Below are 20,421 nucleotides of genomic sequence, written 5' to 3'. Positions count from 1 at the left end.
CGAGTTCCACAGAAACAGGGGCACACAGAGGTCTGGGGCAAGCATGGCCAAATAAACTTGAGTAATCTTTCACCAGATGATTTAAAAGTGATTTTGCAGCATGTCCTCATCAAATGCCAAACAGCTCTGGAAGAGAGCAGATGACAAGTATTCTTTTATCACTCAGCCAGGTTTACAGGTGGAGACACTAAAGCAATGGGAGTTGAAGACAGTCACTCAAAAAGTCAATGTCAGATCTCACAAGAGAATCCAGATTCCTGATCTTGAAGCACATGGTTTAATCACAAAACACAAGAAGACAGAAAAAAAGACAACTGTCCTTCCTTTTAAAAGTAACACATGTTCATCATTTTGATCAAAGATTCTATAGAAGAATCCTGATCAAAAGAAGAAAAAATGTGGAACAGAATTTCAAATTCTCATGGGATCCAGACTTTCTGGAACCATTGAGGCTGGATGAATCCCCAAAATTACTGCCCTGAGATAATCTTTAAATCTTAAACCAAAAATGTCCCCTCAAGTCTTCTTTAAACTAAACAATAGTTTAGCTTAATCAGTAAAGAATGTCTGCCTGCACCATTGTGTTCTTCTAAAGAACTATCTATATGGGATCAAATTGACAATAGCAACTTGAAAGGTTAAACAAGAAGCTTAGGGGGCAGTGAGTTTACATTAATGGCAGAGGGGGAGGAGGAGCAACTCAGAAAAGGAGGATGAGGGAATGGTTGCACAACTTGAAGAATGGAATCAATGTCACTGAACTGTATATGTAGAAACTGTTGAACTGGTGTATGTTTCGCTGTGTGTATTTTCAATAACAACAAAAAATAAATTATTTAAAAAAAATAATGTAGGTTCATCATAGAAAATCTAGAATACAAAGAAGAAATTTAAACTACCAATAAGGTCACAACCCAGAGATACCCCCTGTAAACATTTTGGCATATGTACCTCCAGCAGTTTATGTGGTTTTATTGTTTACAGAATGATAGCCCTTCAGTCCCTTTCTGAGCACATGGATCCAAAAGCTCCCAGATGATCATTAATAAGTCTTTCCTTACATGCCTGTACTCTACCAGGCATGATAGGGTCAAAAGGAAGATTGCACTCCTCCAAGAGACTATGATCAATTAAAGCCATAACGCACAGGCCCTGAATCAGAAAGAGCTGCGGAAGAGCACCAGATCATCAAACTGGCTGCAGAGTTTCAGACAAGGAAAGCCAGTCAGGAGAGCCTTAATGGAGGAAGTGCACTGGGGCTGATCTATGAATGAGCTTTAGGGTTTGGAGTTGGAGAAAGAAGGGTGGAAGGCATTCTGAGGTTGAGCAGGGGGAAAGCGGGACAAAAACAGCATGAAAAAAGTCTAGCAAGACAGTGGGCTTGGGTTTCTGAGGATACTGGCATAAGTTTGGAAACTAGAGGGAGTGCACAAAGGCCCTCACAACACAGATTTTGGTAGCAGGAACCACCCAGGACATTGTCTTAAAGCCATTTCCTTTCCCAGAGCCAGTGTAGAAGGGCAAGCCTACATAAGAGGACCTGCTTTATTCACTCTTTCCAATGCAACCAAACCCAGCGATGCAACAAGAAACCTACAACTTGATGGTGCAACACGCTGTTGTTCCTTTGGGAAACAGCACGAGCACAGCAGCCTGGGAAGTGCTCAGAGATTCCTGAAGCTGAAGTCCAGGAAGTGCTGAGTCAATGCCTGGGCTATAGAAGGGTCCACAGGAGAAAAGATCCTACAGAATCATGGCACAAAGTCAGAAGCCAGCATGCACCAGGTAATTCCTGCACATATACCAAAAACTGAATTCTGCCAACTTTTTTTTCTTTTCCAGTTGCCGTCGAGTCGATTCCGACTCATGGCAACCCTACGTGTGCAGAGCAGGGTGTTGAACCCCTCCTGAGAATTTCCATTTCCACTCCAGATATACTGAATCAGAATCTACAGTTTAACAAGATCCCCGAGGATTCTTATGTATAACTTCCTGGGAACTTGTTAGAAATGCAAATTCTTAGCAGGGAACTTGTTAGAAATGCAAATTCTCAGCAGGGGTTTGAACCAGAATGAACCCATTTGAAGCCCTGGTACACAGTAGAACTGCACTGCGTAGCGTTTTCAACGCTGTGACCTTTTGGAAGCGAATTGCCAGGCCTTTTTTCAGAAGTGTCTCTGCGTGGGTTCAAACCACCAACCTTTCAGTTAGTAGCTGAGTGCTTAACAGTTTGCACCACCCAGCGACTCCTCTGTCACCTTAGTAGCACTGAAAAAAAAAAAAAAAGAATCTTCTTTGTAGGAGGCAGAGTTCTGGTGGTGCAGTGATTACAGCTAAGCTGCTAACCAAAACGTTGGCAGTTCAAATCCACCAGCTGCTCCCTGGAAACCCTATGGGGCAGTTCTACTCTGTCCTGTAGGGTTGCTATGAGTCAGAATAGACTTGGTGACAACAGGTTTGGTTTGGTTTTTTGGTATGTAGGAGGCAGTGTGGTATCTGGGGAAGTACCAAGATTCTGCAGCTCCAATTGCTACGTGACCTTGAGCAGTTAGTTAACTGCTTTGAGCTTCAATTTCTTCATCTGTACCATGAGGATTCTAGCATCTGCTCTATAGTTCTGGTGTGAAGATTAAATAAGATAACATATGCAAAGCACTTCACTCAATACCTGGCATTGAGTAAGCTCTGAGTAAACCCTCGTTCCTCTTCCTTTCCTCCCATTGGTCTATTATTAGAAAGTCAGATGGAGATGGTCGATGTGATTTTGGAAAAGGAACTGACAAAATATAATGGTAATGAGGCTTGAAGCCTCAAACCACATCAAAGGGCTCCAGGGCATTGGTAATGTCCAACTTCTTATAGGGCTCTAAGATGTGCATCTGTTTGAGATATCACAGCTTGATCAATGCTGCCTCAACCTCCCACTAAGCATCAAATATAAAGACAGGATCTATAATAGAATGCTGGAATGAGGCCAGGACAGCAGCCCTGAAACCCTGCCTCCTACCCTCGGCTCAGACAGGACGGATGCAGAGGAGAGGTGACTGTGGGGTACTGAAATGGCTTCCAAATGTAAAGCTCATGTAGGAGGAACAGGGGCAGAGATGGCAAAAGAGAAGTTTCTAAGATTCAGGGAAGGGAAGTCCTCAAGGTAGAGCACACATTGACTTGACTGGCAGCGAAAAGACTTGAGGTAGCTCTTTTAAAGTGAGAGTGTTATACAACCCAGAAGACAAACAGGCATAAACAATAGCAGGTAAAATGTGGATAAAGCTACTTGGCAAGTCAGAAAGAGAATCCATCAATTACTAAATTTCTTGGATTTCTGCAAGATACTTTGTCTTTGTCCCTTATCTTCATTCCCGCTGTCCCTGCCCAAAGTCAGCCTCTTACTACCATCTGTCAACTCTGGGGCACTATAGTTTTCTAAATGTACAACTCTCATCGAGTTCCTCATTGCTTATCAAATAAAATCTTAATTTTCTAACCTGGCATTCATGGCCCTCCATGTTAGGATCCATGTCTTAAATCTCCCATTCCCTTTCAGGATCCTTACGCTTCAGCCAAACCAAAGCATACAAATCCCTGGGTTTTTTTGTTTGTTTGTTTTAGTGTCTTAGCTTGAGCTGTCGTTTTCCAGCCATCCTCACATACCCTTCAAAACGTTGCTCTATTGCTACCTTCTCCATGAAGGCTATCCTGATGCCAACCATAGGAAGCAATCTTTCCTTCCGTAAACTGCCAAGACACTGAAGTGAATTCTGCTTTGTGTTATACTTATCTGTGTATCTGTATGCATGGCTTCCACCACACGTTTGTCAGTTTGTCATTCTGTGGTGGCTTGTGTGTTGCTGTGAAGCTATACCACCAGTATTTCAAATACCAGTAGAACCACCCATGATGGATAGATTTCAGCAGAGCTTCCAGACTAAGACAGACTAGGAAGAAGGACCTGGTAGTCTACGTCTGAAAAAACTGGCTAGTGAAAAACTTATGAATAGCAGCAGGACATTGTCTGATATATAGTCCCAGAAGATGAGCCTCTCAGCTTGGAAGGCACTCAAAATATGCCTGGAGAAAAGCTGCCTCCTCAAAGTAGAGTTGACCTTAATGACGTGGATGAAGTAAAACTTTTGGGACCTTCATCTGCTGATGTGGCAAGACACAAAATGAGAAGAAACAGCTGCAAACGTCAATTAATAATCGGAACGTGGAATGTACGAAGCACACATCTAGGAAAATTTGAAGTCGTCCAAAAATGAAATGGAATGCATAAAGATCGATATCCTAGGCATTAGTGGGCTGAAATGGACTGATATTGGCCATTTTGAATCAGACAAGCATATGGTCTACTATGCTTGGAATGACAAATTGAAGAGGAATGGCATCACTGAAAAAAACAAAACCAAACCTGCTGTCGTCGAGTAAATTCCAACTTGTAGCAACTCAATGTACAACAGAACGAAACACCGCCCAGTCCTGTGCCATCTTCACAATTGTTGCTATGTTTGAGCCCATTGTTGCAGCCACTGTGTCAATCCATCTTATTGAGGGTCTACTTCTTTTTCACTGACCCTCTACCTTACCAAGCATGATGTTCTTCCCGAGGGATTGGTCCCTCCTGAGAACATGTCCAAAGAACTTGAGACGAAACCTTGCCATCCTTGGTCCCAAGGAGCACTCTGGCTGTACTTCTTCTAAGACAGACTTGTTCATTCTTCTGGTGGACCATGGTCTATTCAATATTCTTCACCAACACCATAATTCAAAGGCATCAATTCTTCTTCCATCTTCCTTATTCATTGTCTAGCTTTCGCATGCATATGAGACAATTGAAAATACCATGGCTTGAGTCAGGTGCACCTTAGTCCTCAGAGTGACATCTTTGCTTTTCAACGCTTTAAAGAAGTCTTCTGTGGCAGATTTGCCTAATGCAATATGTCATTTGATTTCTTGACTGCTGCTTCCAAGGGCAGTGGTTGTAGATCCAAACAAAATGAAATCCTTGACAATTCCCATTATTTTCTCCATTTATCATGATGTTGCTTATTGGTTCAGTTGTGAGGATTTTTGTTTCTTTATGTTGAGGTATAATCTATACTGAAGGCTATAGGCTTTGATTCATTGCAAATATCTTTTTTCAACCATATAAATGGTGACTATACACGTGGACCTCACTGGATGGAAAGCAGAGGAATAAAATCGACTACATATGTGGAAAAGCACAACGGTAAAACTTAATATCATCCGTCAGAACAAGGCCGGGGCTGACTGCAAAATAGACCATCAATTGCTCATATGCAAGTTCAAGTTGAAACTGAAGAAAATTAGAACAAGTCCATGACAGCCAAAGATCTTTAGTATATCTCACTTGAATATGGAGACCATCTCAAGAACAGATTTGATGCATTGAACACTAATGCCTGAAGAACAGACGAGTTGTGGAATGACATCAAGGATGTCATACATGAAAAAAGGAAAATGTCATTTAAAAGACAGGAAAGAAAGGAAAGACCAAAATGGATGTCAAAAGAGACTCTGAAACTTGCTTTTGAATGCAGAGTAGCTAAAGCAAACGGAAGAAACAATGAAGTAGAAAGCTGAACAAAAGATTTCAAAGGGCAGCTTGAGAAGACAAAGTAAACTATTATACTGAAATGTGCAAAGGCCTAGAGCTAGAAAACCAAAAGGAAATATGGGCAAAATATTCATTGACACAAGAAGCATTGAAAGAAGATGGAAGGAATACACAGAGTCACTGTACCGAAAAGAATTGGTCGCTGTTCAAACATTTCAGGAGGTAGCATATGATCAAGAACCTATGGTATTGAAGGAAGAGGTCCAAGCTGCACTGAAGGCACTGGCAAAAAATAAGGTTCCAGGAATTGACAGAATACCAATTGAAATGTTTCAACAAATGGATGCAACACTGGAGGTGCTCCCTCATCTATGCCAAGAAATTTGGAAGACAGCTATCTGGCCAACCAACTGGAAGAGATCCATATTTGTGCCCATTCCAAAGAAAGGTGACCCAACAGAATGCAGAAATTATTGAACAATATCAGCATCACACGCATGTAAAATTATGCTGAAGATAATTCAAAAACGGTTGTGGCAGGACATCAACAGGGAACTGCCAGAAATTTAAGCTGGATTCAGAAAAGGACGTGGAAAAAGGGAGATCGTTGCTGATGTCAGATGGACCTTGGCTAAAAACAGAGAATACCAGAAAGATGTTTCCCTGTGTTTTATTGACTATACAAAGGCATCTGACTGTGTGGAGCATAACAAATTATGGATAACACTGCTAAGAACGGGAATTCCGGAACACTTAATTGTGCTCATGAGGAACCTGCACATAGACCAAGAGGCAGTCATTCAAACAGAACAAGGAGATACTGTGTGGTTTAAAGTCAGGAAAGGTGCGCGTCAGGGTTGTATCCCTTCACCATACTTACTCAATCTGTATGCTGAGCAAATAATCAGAGAGGCTGGACTATATGAAGAAGAACATGGCATCAGAATGCACGGCTTATTGTTGTCATTAGCGGCCGTTCAGTTGGCCCCTGACTCCTGGCACTCCCATGCTTTACAGAGTAGAAGTGCTCCGTAGGGTTTTCTTGGCTGTAATCTTTATGGAAGCATATCACCAGTCCTTTCTTCCACGTAGCCACTGAATAGGTTCGAACCACCAACCTTTCAGTTAGCAGGCAATCACAATCCGTTTGCGCCACACGGGCTCCTTTATCTTTGGGTGAGTTGCCTGACTTCCATAGGCCTCTGTTTCCTCATGTTTGAAAATGAGATGATAATTACATCTTTCCTCGTCGCATTGTTTTGATTCAAAAAACCTTTTAAAGGACTTAGAAGGTGCCTGGACACAGTTAAGTCCTCAATACATGCTGTTATTATTATTATCTTTATCTTCATTATATCACTCATCTTCCTGACTAGATTGTAAGTCCCTTACAAACAGGCATCTCAGTGTCTTCCATGGTACTTAAAGAGTGTCTTCTACAGAGTCATGGAAGAGTAAACAGATGGAGGGAAAATGACAGGGAAGTCGTTTTGAAGTAAAATAGTGAAAACAGAGACACGCTTGGAAACATTATGAAGGGTGTAACTACTCTGGAAAGGAGCCCTGGTGATGCAGTCGTTAAGCACTCAGCTGCTAACCAAAAGGTCAACACTTACCCACCAGCCACTCTGTGGGAGGAAGATGTGGCCGTCTGCTTCTGGAAAGATTACAGCCTTGAAAACCCTATGGGGCAGTTCTACCTTGTCCTATGGGGTTGTTATGAATCAGAATTGACTTGACGGCAACGGGTTTGGTTTGGTTTGGTTTGGTTAAAAAACTGCTGTATCCAACTCTATCAGCAGTGAAGTATGCAAGTCTTCCCCCAGGGCTGTCTTTCCTTGGTCACTCCTAAGACATTTCTGCCAACAGTTACTCTCTTTAACTTACAAGAAGCACAACTTGAAGATTTGCCACTCAGTGACCCTTCTGAGTAAGTACAGCATATCCAAACAAGAATTCCTTTTCATAAAGGACATGGTTTGCTGATTTGTCATCATGGTAATTATAGTTTATTATTCTCATTGTACCTCTTGTACTGACTTGGCTCTGAAATAGAAGGAACAAGAGAGCAGGGGAGGGGCCGGCCCCTGGTTTAAGGGAAAAGCAACTCAGGATCTGGTAGGTGTGGTGACTCACCTCAGCCTCAGGCCAAAGGCTGCTTCCTCCCATTGGCCTCTCCAGGAGTCCTGGAAGCTTTCAGAGGCACTTCTGGTTCTGTATACACACAATAATCTCCCTCCATGTACTTCCAAGGGCTATGTTGTAAAGCAGCCTTCTAGGGGCAAAGGCTCTTAACAGATGGCCCCCTCTGAAGTTTTTAAAAGATTTCTGTTTTAGAATTAAGGACTGGGAGTGCCTAGGTGGTGCAAACCTTAATGCACTCAGCTGCTAACCAAAAGGTGGGAGGTTCGACTGTACCCAGAGGTAGCTCAGAAGAAAGGCCTGGCAAACTACTTCTGAAAAATCAGCGACCTACTTCTGAAAAATCAGCCATTGAAAACCCTATGGAATACTCTTCTACTCTGGCACACAGTGGGTTGCCATGAGTGGGAATTGACTTAACAGCAACTGGCTGTTTTTTGTTCGTTTGTTTAGTTACTCCCACCTGGCTACATATAATCTTAGCAACCCCACCACAATTGATGGAGCATTTATTATGTGCCAGGCACCTTACTATATGCCCTACCAAGTATCTCATGTAATCCTTACTACAACTCTAGGAGTGACCTACTGTTAGCTCTAATTTCACAGGGGAGAAAGTTAAGATTTACAGAGATTAAATAACTTGCCTAAAATCACAATTCTTATATGCAGGTAAACAAGGACTCAGACTGAGGTCTAACTCCCAAATCCAGGCTCTCGACCACTGTACTCTACTGCCTCCTAATATGCATCTGCACATATCAAAGGACAGGCAGATTTTATCTCTCACAACTTCAAAAATTATGTCCATTTGACATCCAAGCAATGAATGAAAAGAACATTGCTTCTTACATTTCCCAGGTTCAAAATGTTAGAGGCAGACCCTTTACAGGTGAATAAACAGCTGCAACCTGGGAAGTTTATTTGATTTTGTATAATAGATGTAAATATCTTTCAAGTTTCTAGAGAGTGTCTATCAGAATTAAACTTTTAAATGTCAGTTCTTGGGGGAAAGAACCTGTTAGAGAATCATTCCCAGCTTCACTCTAATTATACGGTATGCAGGTGCAGGCATGTACCCGGATTCATATTTTAGGGAAGTGTGTACAAAGTGAAGCTTAGTGAGAAGACAGAAGCTGAACCCATAAATCCATTGCCGTCAAGTTGATTCTTCCGACTCATAGTGATCCTATAGGACAGAGTAGAACTGCCCCATAGGGTTTCCAAGGCTGTAAATCTTTTCAGAAGCAGACTGCCACATCTTTCTCCTGTGGAGCGAATGGTGGGTTGGAACTGCCAACCTTTCAGTTAGCAGCCGAGTGCTTAACCACTGTGCCACCAGGGCTCCTCCAGAAGCTGAAATCCTTTTACATATTTTAGCAAGCAAATATTGTCAAACCTAATCGGCTTGTTTACATTGCTGCTGTGTGTGGCCAGGGGAAGGTAACTACTGTCTAGGATCAGACTTCCCTGGATGTGCTCAGTTCTGGACAACTCTCTCCTGCCCAGAATCAGTGCCAATGGATTCGGTTCTGTTTCCACGTGCTAACTGTCAAAACTGTGCTCATAAATCACACTTTCCATTTATAATAGGTTTCAATAAATAATGTATTCTTTAGATAGAAACTTTCTGATGGGAGATGTTCATACAGAAAGAAGATAATAGGGATTACTCAAAAGAAAAAAAAAGGAACTTGTAAAATTTTAATTCCTGTCTAATTTTACATGAGATTGAACCATTTTCCTGTGAACATTAAAATATAGAAAGTCTTCTTTATGTCCCGTTACAGTATCACCTGAGAAGGAAAGCTGTCGCGTTATCAGGGAGGGATTGTGGCACCGTTAAGACTCATGATTTTCAGTGGACTGAGGTTGGTGAACCAAGACAAGGAGATTAAGATGATTACATGCGACAAGGTTTCAGTGCCTCGTTGATTAAGCTGTTACACTGGCTCCTTCTCACACTAACATTCATCTTCCATATCCACTGAAAACGGGGAAAAGATGAATGATTGTGGGATATTTATGTTTCAAAAGATTACTGAAGGGACAAGAATTCATTGAATTTTGGATCTAGAAAAGACCTTTGAGTAATGCAATCCACCTACATATTCTTGTGTATAAACTCCCTCTCAGGAAACAGAGAGCTCAATGTAAAGACAATCACAATGAATGTCCATGGCTCCTAAGAGAAGGTTCCATCTAGCAGAATTGTCACCAGATTAAAAAACGTACTCTCCTAGAAAGGTCTCAAGAAACCTAATCATATTTGCTTAAATTCTCGCATTTCAGCTTTTTCCTAGACAGCAAAACTGCCCCTCACATCTGACACCTATCAAGGCAGTGCGAATGTGTATTACTCTACAAACAGTTGTAGTAGGTATAAAACACCAAAAAACCCACTGCCATCAAGTTGATTCCAACTCATAGCGACCCTACAGGACAGAGCAGAACTGCCCCATAGGGTTTCCAAGGCTGTCAATCTTTCCAGAAGCAGACTGCCATAGCTATCTCCTGTAGAACAGCTGATGGGTTTGAACTGCAGAACTTTTAGTTAGCAGCCAAGTGCTTAACCACTGTGCCACCAGGGCTCCTGTGGTAGGTATAACCAAAACCAGACCAAACCAGTGACTCAATTCCAACTCATAGCTGGAATCATAGTGACCCTATAGGACAGAGGAGAACCGTCCCATAGGGTTTCCAAGGAGTGGCTGGTGGATTCCAACTGCCAACTTTTTGGTTAGCAGGTAAGGTCTTAACCACTGTGCCAACAAGGCTCCACTATAAATAGAACTTCCTTGAATATATATATACAAATATATTTGCATTGACTTGTAACTTGTTAGTCGTCATCGAGTCAATTCCGACTCATAGTGACCCCCATGTGTGCAGGGTAGAACTGCCCCATAGGGTTTCCAAGGCTATGGCCTTTTGGAAGCAGATCACAAGACCTGTTTTCCAAGGTGCCTCTGGGCGAGTTTGAACTGCCAACCTTTCAGCTAGTAGTCAAGTACTTAACCATTTGTGCCACACAGGGAATAATCTTACTTGTTTTTGGAAGCATCCTTGGATCTTTTGCCACAGAGAAAGATCTACTTTTTTTTTTTTTTTTTTAACATCTAGGAGATACATGTACTCCCTTGTCTTCCAGCCTTCAAAGTTATTTGCTCTCACCATTCATGGATTGAATGGTGTCACCCCAAAAATATGTGTATCAATTTGGCTGGACTATGATTCCCAGTGTTGTATGATTGTCTACCATTTTATCATCTGATGTGATTTCCCTGTGTTGTAAATGCTATCTCTATGATGTCATAAGATGGATTAGCAGCAGTTATATTGATGAGGTCTACAAGAGTAGATAGTATCCTAAGCCAATCTCTTTTGAGATATAAAAGAGAGAAGCGAGCAGAGAGACATGTGGACCTCGTACCACCAAGAAAGCAGCACCGGGAGCAGAGCATGTCCTTTGGACCTGAGGTTCCTGCACTGAGATGCTCCCAGACCAAGGAAAGACTGATGACAAGGACCTTCCTCTAGAGCCGACAGAGAGAGAAAGCCTTCCCCTGGTGCCCTGAATTTGGACTTGTAGCCTACTAGACTGTGGGAGAATAAATTTCTCTTTGTTAACACTATCCACTTGTGTATTTCTGTTATAGCATCACTAGATGACCGAGACGCTCCCCAAGCCAGAAGATAATCTCTTCATGGAGAGGAAAGAAAGCCCCATAGTGAAAGGGCATTTCTCGACATTCATTCAACAATGTAGTTCCACCTCCCTCCTAGCCAGAGATTCTCACATCCCAAAAGCGATGTGGCTGCGTTTGAGAGGCTGAAGCCAAGGGCCTAGGGCCTAAAAGTTTCTCAAAGGCCCAACAAATTGTTTGAGAGCTTAGATAAAACTGTTGGCTTCAAACTTTTTAAAACATTCCAAAACTGAAATTAGTAAATTGCATTAAATGTCTTCAAAATGGGACAATACATCTACTAATGACCACAATTCAACTCTTATCTACCTACGTATAAATTACTTTTAATGTGAGATGTGGGTTCATTTTAATATTTTATATCATGAGGGGCGTTTAAGGCATATTTTCATGGTGCACCTAAGACCTGGCATTACTCTGTTCAAGATATTTATAGCAATGCTTTATACATGCTTGATCAAAGCCTACACATACTCGCATCCAAGTCATTTAACCTTTATAATAGTAAATTAAGAAAGAGCAAATTGAAATTTTTGGATCAGTTGGGTTTTTTGTTTTTGTTTGTTTGTTTTGTCTTTTTGCCAAAGTACAGAATATTATAAATTCTGAGGAAAAAAAAAATCAGAATCAAAACAGATAACAAACATGGTTTAAATCAAATCAAACTACTAATTTGAAATGGCATATGAGACTTTTGGTGAGGGACAATGTATAGCATATAGCTCCACAGTAAAATACTCTGAATACCAGCTGTGGACCTGGGGCAAGTTACTTAACTTCTCTGTGTCTCAGTATCCTCAGCTGTAAAATGGGGATAAAAAGAGTACTTATTTCACAGGGTTGTTTTGAGGTTTAAATGAGTTTAACATAAAGGAAGCATTTAGAGTGCTTGACACATACTAAACATTCAATAAATGTTAGCAATTAACTATTATTCAGTCAAACTATCTCAATCTTTGATTCCCAAAAATAAGAACAATAAGATTTTGGATAAATTAACTCTCACCAAAATAACTGAAAATTTACAAAAGCAGTCACTAATCTCTTATTTTAAAATTTTTTACTTGGAAATAATTTCGAATTTACAAAGAGTTGTAAAATTAAAAATAATATAAGAAACACCCATGTACCCTTTACCCAGATTTGCCTTTGGTTAATATTTTACCCCATTTGCTTTATCATTTGCACTGTAGATCACTGCAAATCTGTGTCCCTACTTATTATTAATAAACTATGATGTATTTGTTTTCTATTGCTGCATAACAAATTTAGTGGCTTAAAACAGCACCTATTTATGAGCTCACAGCTCTGTAGGTCAGAAGTCCAGGCACGGTATGACTGAGTTCTCCACTCAGGGTCTTACAACTGAAGTCAACATGTCAGCCTAGATGAATCCCTTTCTGCTGGCTCTGGCGAAGAATCCACTTCTAAGCTTATTCATATTATTAGCTAAATTTAGTTCCTTATGCTTATAAGACTGAGGTCCCCAATTCCTTGCTGGCTGTAACTGTGGGCCACTTTCAGCTCGTAGAGGTCACCCACATTCCTTGCCATGTGGCCTCCTCTATCCTCAAAGCCAGCAATGAAGAATCACCCTGATGGCAAATCTCTCTCATGCTTTGAATATCTTCCCGCAAAAAAGAGCCCAGTTCCATTTTAGAGCTCACCAAATTAGGTCAGGCTCACCCAGGAAAATCTCTTCAAGTCAACTGATTCAAGACCTTAATTACATCTGCAAAATTCCTTCACAGCAAAACCTAGATTGTTATTTGATTGAATAACTGGGAGAAGGTGTGTATACACCAGGAGGCAGGATCTTGAGGGCCATCTCAGAATTCTGCCTACCACATAAAATAAAACACTTTGTAAGTCTAATAACAAAGCTAAAGGATAATATGTATCAAGATAAAAAGCAGACACTATCCTAAGCATTTTTCTTATACTATCTCATTTAACATAAATGATTATATAAAATTATATACCATTATATAAAATTCTAATTTTATCAAAATAGTTCCTATATTCTTTCTTAGAAATTGTGTTAAGATTTTGCTTATGATCTGATTCTTAGAGCAATCTATCTCCATTGTAGTGTGTTTCCCATGCCCCATTCTAAGGATAGTTTCATTCACAGATCAAATTTTATTGAGCATCAGTGAGCCTGGTACAGAACTCAAGGAGAGGAGTCAAAATTCCTGCCCTCAGAGAGCTTACAGTCTAGTAGGAAAGACATATTTTATGTGTGTCTAGATGCACTTTTTTTTTTTATTGTGCTTTAAGGTGAAAGTTTACAGCTCGTTAGTTTCTCATACAAAAATTTATACACACATTGTTATGTGACCCTAGTTGCTATCCCTATAATGTGACTGCACATTCCTCTTTTCCACCCTGGATTTTCTGTGCCCATTCAACCAGCTCCTGTCCCTTTCTGCCTTCTCATCTCCGCTCCAGACAGGAGCTGCCCATTTAGTCTTGTGTATCTACTTGAACTAAGAGGGACCCTCTTCATGAGTATCATTTTATGTTTTATAGTCCAGTCTATTCTTTTTCTGAAGAGTTGGCTTCAGGAACAGTTTTAGTTCTGGGTTAAGAGTCTGGGGGCCATGTCTTCTGGGGTTCCTCCAGTCTCAGTCAGACCATTAAGTCTGATCTTTTTACTAGAATTTGAGTTCTGCATCCCGCTTTTCTCCTGCTCTGTCAGGGACTCTCTGATGTGTTCCCTGTCAGGGCGGTCATTGGTGGTAGCTGGGCACCACCTAGTTCTTCTGGTCTCAGGCTGATGGAGTCTCTGGTTTATGTGGCCCCTTTTGTCTCTTGGCTGTATGCACATTTTAAAATAACTCTCATATAAAGTATCGTCTATGTTTATAGAACCGTTCTGCACATTTAAGTTTCTATGAAAGTTGAGGCATCCAAAATTAAAACAATGATTTCAAGAAAGGGAAAATTCTTCTATTTGCTTATGCATTACCTTCTTGGTCTGCCTCAACCCTAACTGTGTAGCAACACACCGTTTTGTGTGTGACTTTAGACTGAATTCCCTGCGATTGGAGAAAAACCACCTGAGATTTGAAGGCAGTGAGAAGTAGTATCAGAAAAATACTACACCTAAGCGGCAAGGGTTCCACTTGCTCTGCTCAGGAGAAAATGTTTTTCCAAGGAAGGTAGGGAAAAACAAACACCCTTTATTTTCTCTTTCCCACTCGCTCACTTTTTATGCTAATTACGCTAAGACCTCTCCTTCCGCAGGCAAAGGAAGCATTAGCTGTCGCTGAAGGAAATCTCCAGATTTGCAGGTGGGCGGCCTAGGGAGCCTGGGGTAGGGGCCTCTCGGCTTTCGAAGTAGAGCAGCGATTGCACACTGGAGAGGAAGCCCCTTCCCTCCTTCTTTCTGGCACACTCTTCCCCCGCCCTCCTTCTCTTTCTGGTATCCAGTGGTCCGGGTGCTGAGTTCTGCATCCCGCTCCCTGCCTAATTATTGTATTCTCCCCATCCGCGGGAGCGTCCATCCAGGCGCCGGCTGAGGCTCCTGCAAAGGTCGCGCGACCCCAGCTCCGCCCAGCCCCGCCCCGCCGCGTGCAGACCACCCTGCTGATAAATGGCCTCTGCGTCCTCAGCAGCCGGTGGAGCTCTATGGCTGCTCGACTCGCCAGGTCGCTTACCCTCTTTTCCCCAACAGTGGGTCCTCCGCCCATGGAAGAGGAGGAAACGTACCTGGAGTTCTACCTGGACCAGTGCGCCGCCCAGGTGAGCCTGGAAGCCGCCGACGCTGTCCCGGAGTCAGGGCCCGCGTCCTCGCTTCCCTGCCCTTTTGCTGAGCGCAGAGTACTTCTGCATCTAGGGTTTTGCCTTCATTGTCTCGTTTAAAACTATTAGCGACCTAAGAAGTGGGTTCAACTATCCTCATCTTTCACCTAAAGAAATGGAAGCTTCGAGAGGTGAAATAACTTGCCTAAGGTTGCCAACCAGAACTCGAACCTGGTCTAGGAATCCAGAGCTATGCATGTGCTTAATCAGGGGCGGATTAACTAATAAAGGAGGTACGCAGCGTGGGTTTAAAAAAAGAAAACCCTTTGCCGTGGAATCCATTCCGACTCATAGCAACTGTGCATGGGTTTACTTGTGTTTATTTACTAATCTGTAGTGCACAGTTTCACCTGGTTTTCACCACATCAAAACCAGGTGAAATTGTGCACTAGAGATTAGTAAGTGAGCACAAGTAAATCCGTGCGTACCTTGCTTATTGGGTACTCTGCCCCTGTGCTTAATTGCCGAGTAGACCGTCCAGTCCAGTTCTACAGAAACACACACGAGGAGTTTGATTTGGTGTTCTCGGTTGCCATCTCTGGTTCCAACGTGTCTCTGTTGCGAGCGTAAAAGTAGACTGACTATTCTGTGTAGCCTGGATGTTGTACTTTCAAGGGATTGCCAACAACAGGCTGCAGGAAATAAAGCCTTTCTGGTGCCTACCAGTGGAGTAGGTGGTGCCAGGATTTACCAAAATGTGGACTGGGGACATCTGTAGTCTCTTTCAGGAGCCGTGGTGTGCAGCGATTAAGAGCTCGTGTGCTAACCAAAAGGCCGACAGTTCGAATCCATCAGCCGCTCCTTGGAAACTCTATGGGGCAGTTCTACTCTGTCCTATAGGATGGCTATGAGTCGGAATCAGCTAGATAGCAATGGGTATGGTAAGGGGTAGCTTCTTTCAGTTAATGATTCTTAAGGGGTTTTATGTTTTGGCTTTTTTCCGTGTAAAAAGTCTTTAGAATCAAGTGTTGTAGAAAAGAGAGGAAGGCGTCTTCAAAAAGAATGCAAGAGAACAACTTTTTTCCCCATGCCAGATTTTTAAAAAGACAGCGCTGAGGTAGAAATAGTGATGTTCCCAAAAAAAGACCAGACTTACTGGTCTGACAGAAACTGGAGAAACCGGGAGAATATGGCCCTCGGACACCTTTTTAACTCAGTACTGAAGTCACTCCTGAGGTTTCACCCTTCAGCCAAAGATTAGACAGGCCCATAAAACAAACAGTGATAAATGTAGCTCAACCAAGTATAGAGACTAAATGGGCACACCAGCCCAGGAGCAAGGACGAGAAGGAAGGAGGGGACAGGAAAGCTGGATGAATGGAAATGGGGATCCCAAGGTCAGAATGGGAGAGTGTTGACACATTACAGGGTTGGCAACCAGTGTCACAAAACAATATGTGTATTGTTTAATGAGAAGCCAATTTGTTCTGTAAAGCTTCATCTAAAGCACAATTTAAAAAAAAAAGTGACGTTCCACACAGGAAGGGTTCTCGGAAGGATGAGTTGATGGTTCTGCAAAAACTGTTTAACAAAAAAATTTCTTCAGATATTAGTCCAAGGATACGGTGAATATATGCATTTCTTACAAAGTATATGTTTATATGTACATTCTCTGAGGTGTACATTACCTGAGATGTTCCTACAGGTAAACTTGGAAGGGAACTTATGACAAGGTTCCTTTGTCATGAAATGAAATATCCCCTTTCAACATTTTGTTGCTGTTGCCTTAAATTCCATGTGGAAGTTTAGTTTCTTTGGGTGACGGCTTTGTCCCCTGCTAAAATGCTATGATGGGAGAAGGGGAGACACCAATTGTTGCAGATGTTAGTGCTTTAGAGTAAATTGGCCAATGAAATCCGTTCCAGCTAGGACCAGAAAGGCCGAGGAAACACCTGTTTTCTTACTTAGGGCCACTCTGTGGAATGGGGTTGGGGGCTAATTTACGTAATTCAAAATGAAACGAAGGTCAAAAATCTTATTTCAAGAGACAATTTCAATTTTCTAAGTGTTTTATTTTAACACTTAGTCACCCCTGCCATCTGCTGGGCTTGTATTTCAATAACAGAACAAAACAACAGGATCTAGCCAGACATTTTTATGTGAGCTGAGGTAGCTTTGTCACTGAGACAGGGCTTGTCAGAAGTCAAATTTTCTAAGGAATGGTGTCAAAAGCATTGCTCAAAATCTGGAAAACAGGCCTGCAACTTGGGCAAGTGGTAATATATGTACCAGCTTAATAGATTTTTTTTGGTAATAAAGCCAACCCATTTTAGAACATGAATTTTGCATTAGCTGCTTCACTCACTTGCACAGCTCATTCCCTCAGTTGATGAGTAATGGAAGTTGAACACCCCTGGGATGGAAATACAATACATTGATTTTAAACTGTTCTCATCTAAATTTCAATACTTTTTTCCTATTGTAAATTCATGTAACTAGAATGTTTTCTTATCCCTCCTTTGACTATAAGGAAGAGTGTTTGGTTTTAGTGGAGATTGGTTAGCAATCAAGACTATACCTTAAATTTCCTTCACTTGTTGTCTTCTTAAAAGGAACCCTGGTGGCACAGTAATTAAAGTGCTCAGCTGCTAACTGAAAGGTTGGCAGCTAGAACCCTCTAGCCACTCCACAGGAGAAAGACGTGGCAGTCAGCTTCCATAAAGATGTACAGCCTTGGAAACCTTGAGTTACCTCTACTCTGTCCTGTAGGGTCGCTGTGAGTCGGAATCAACTCAGTGGCAGTGGATTTTTTTTTTTTTTAAATATGAGTTTAAAACTCTAAAAAATCTTTAAATAAATCAGCTAAAGTTTGTAATTAAGGAGTACAGGCATACTTCAGAGATATTGCGGGTTCAGTTCCAGACCACTGCAATAAAGCAAATAGCACAATAAAGCAAGTCACATGAATTTTTTGGTTTCCAAGTGCATATAAAAGTTGTCTTTATACTGTAGTCTCTTAAGTGTACATTAGCATTATGTAAAAAAAAAATGTACATATCTTAATTAAAAAATACTTTATTGCTAAAAAATGCTAACCATCATCTGAGCCTTCAGGGAGCTGTAATCTTTTTACTGGTGGAGGGTCTTGCCTTGATGTTGATGGCTGCTGACTGATCGGGATGGTGGTTGCTGAAGGTTGGGGCGGCTGTGGTAATTTCTTAAAATAAGACAACAATGAAGTTTGCCGCATCAATTGACTCTTCCTTTCACAAAAGATTCTCTGTAGCATGTGATGCTGTTTAATAGCATTTTACCCACAGTAAAACTTCTTTCAAAGTTGGAGTCAGTCGTCTCAAACCCTGTTGCTGCTTTATCAACTAAATTTATATAATATTCTAAATCCTTTGTTGTCATTTCAACACTGTTCACAGCATCTTCACCAGGAGTATATACCATCTCAGTAAATCACTTTCTTTGTTCATCCATGAGAAGCAACTCTTATCCGTTAAAGTTTTATCTTGAGATTGCAGCAATTCAGTCACATCTTCAGGCTCCACTTCTAATTCTAGTTCTCTTGCTGTTTCCGCCACTTCTGTAGTAACTTCTTCCACTGAAGTCTTGAACCTCTCAAAGGCATCCATGAGGGTTGGAATCAACTTCTTCCAAACTCCTGTTAATGTTAATGTTGATATTTTGACCTCCTCCCGTGAATCATGGATGTTCTTAATGGCATCTACAGTGGTGAATCCTTCCCAGAAGGTTTTCAGTTGACTTTACCCAGATCCATCAGAGGAATCACTATTTATGGCAGCTATAGCCTTACAAAATAATAAGACTTGAAAGTAGAAATGACTCCTTGATCCATGGGCTGCAGGATAGACGTTGTGTTAGCAGGCATGAAAACAACATTAATCTTCTCGTAAATCTCTATCAGAGCTCTTGGGTGACCAGGTGCATTGTCAATGAGCAGTAATATTTTGAAAGGAATCTTTTTGTCTGAGCAGTAAGTCTCAACAGCAGGCTTAAATTATTCAGAAAACTGTGTTGTAAACAGATGTGCTGTCATCCAGGCTGTGTTGTTCCATTTATAGAGCACAGACAGAGCAGATTTAGCATAATTCTTAAGGGCCCTGGAGTTTTGGAAATGGCAAATGAGCATTGGCTTTTAACTTAAAAGTCACCAGCTGCTTTAGCCCCTAACAAGAGAGTCAGCCTGTCCTTTGAAGCTTTGAAGCTAGGCATTGACTTCTCTCTAGCTATGAAAGTTCTAGATGGCATCTTCCAATATAAGGCTCTTTCGTCTACACTGAAAATCTGTTGTTTAGTGTAGCAGCCTTCATCAGTTATCTCAGCTAGATCTCCTGGATCACTTGCTGCAGCTTCTACATGAGCACTTGCTGCTTCACCTTGCAGTTATGTTGTGGAGGTAGCTTCTTTCCTTAAACCTCATGAACTGACCTCTGCTAACTTGAAACTTTTCTTCTGCAGCTTCCTCACCTCTCTTCAGCCTTCGTAGAATTAAAGAGTGTTAGGGCCTTGCTCTGGATTAGGCTTTGGCTTAAGGGAATATTGTGACTGGTTTGATTTTTTATCCAGACACTAAAACTTTCTCCGTATCAGCAATAAGGCCGTTTCGCTTTCTTATCATTCATGTGTTCACTGGAGTGGCACTTTTAATTTCCTTTAAGAACTTTTCCTTTGCATTCACAGCTTGGCTAACTGTTTGGCACGAGAGCCCTAGCTTTCGGCCTATCTTGGCTTTCAACATGCCTTCCTCACCAAGTTTAATCATTTCTAGTTTTTGATTTAAAGTGACAGACGTGCGACTCTTCCTTTCCCTTGAACACTTCAGGACCATTGTAGGGTTATTGACTGGCCTAATTTCAATATTGTCATGTCTCAGGGGGATAGAGAGGTCTGAGGAGAGAGAGATGGGGAAACAGCCGGTCACCGGAGCAGTCAGAACACACACAACATTTATCGATTAAGTTAGCTGTCATATGTGGGTGCAGTTTGTGCCAACCCAAAACAATTATAGTAATATCAAAGGTCACTAATCATAATCCCCATAACAGATATAATAATAATGAAAAAGTTTGAAATATTGTGAGATTTAGCAAAATGTGACACAGAGATATTAAGTGAGCACGTGCTGTTGGAGAAATGGTGCCAATAGACTTACTTGACACAAGGTTGCCATGCAGTATGTGTGAAGTGCAATAAAGTGAAGAAGGAACAATAAAACGT

The 20,421-nt window shown here is 41.5% G+C and overlaps 1 protein-coding gene across 1 annotated transcript in view; it reads left to right on the top strand.

Moving 5' to 3' along the window:
* Positions 1-15,060: 15,060 nt before the first annotated feature.
* Positions 15,061-20,421, top strand: part of TBPL2 (TATA-box binding protein like 2) — a 36,675-nt gene continuing 31,314 nt past the window's right edge. Inside the window, exon 1 of the mRNA XM_004371094.3 lies at positions 15,061-15,174. Within this exon, the coding sequence (XP_004371151.3) occupies positions 15,061-15,174 (114 nt within the window). The remainder of the gene's footprint in view (positions 15,175-20,421) is intronic.

The sequence above is a fragment of the Trichechus manatus genome, unplaced genomic scaffold (genome assembly GCF_000243295.1).
Source record: "Trichechus manatus latirostris isolate Lorelei unplaced genomic scaffold, TriManLat1.0 scaffold00010, whole genome shotgun sequence".
Classification (NCBI taxonomy): domain Eukaryota; kingdom Metazoa; phylum Chordata; class Mammalia; order Sirenia; family Trichechidae; genus Trichechus; species Trichechus manatus.
This window is presented reverse-complemented; position numbering and strand designations above follow the sequence as displayed.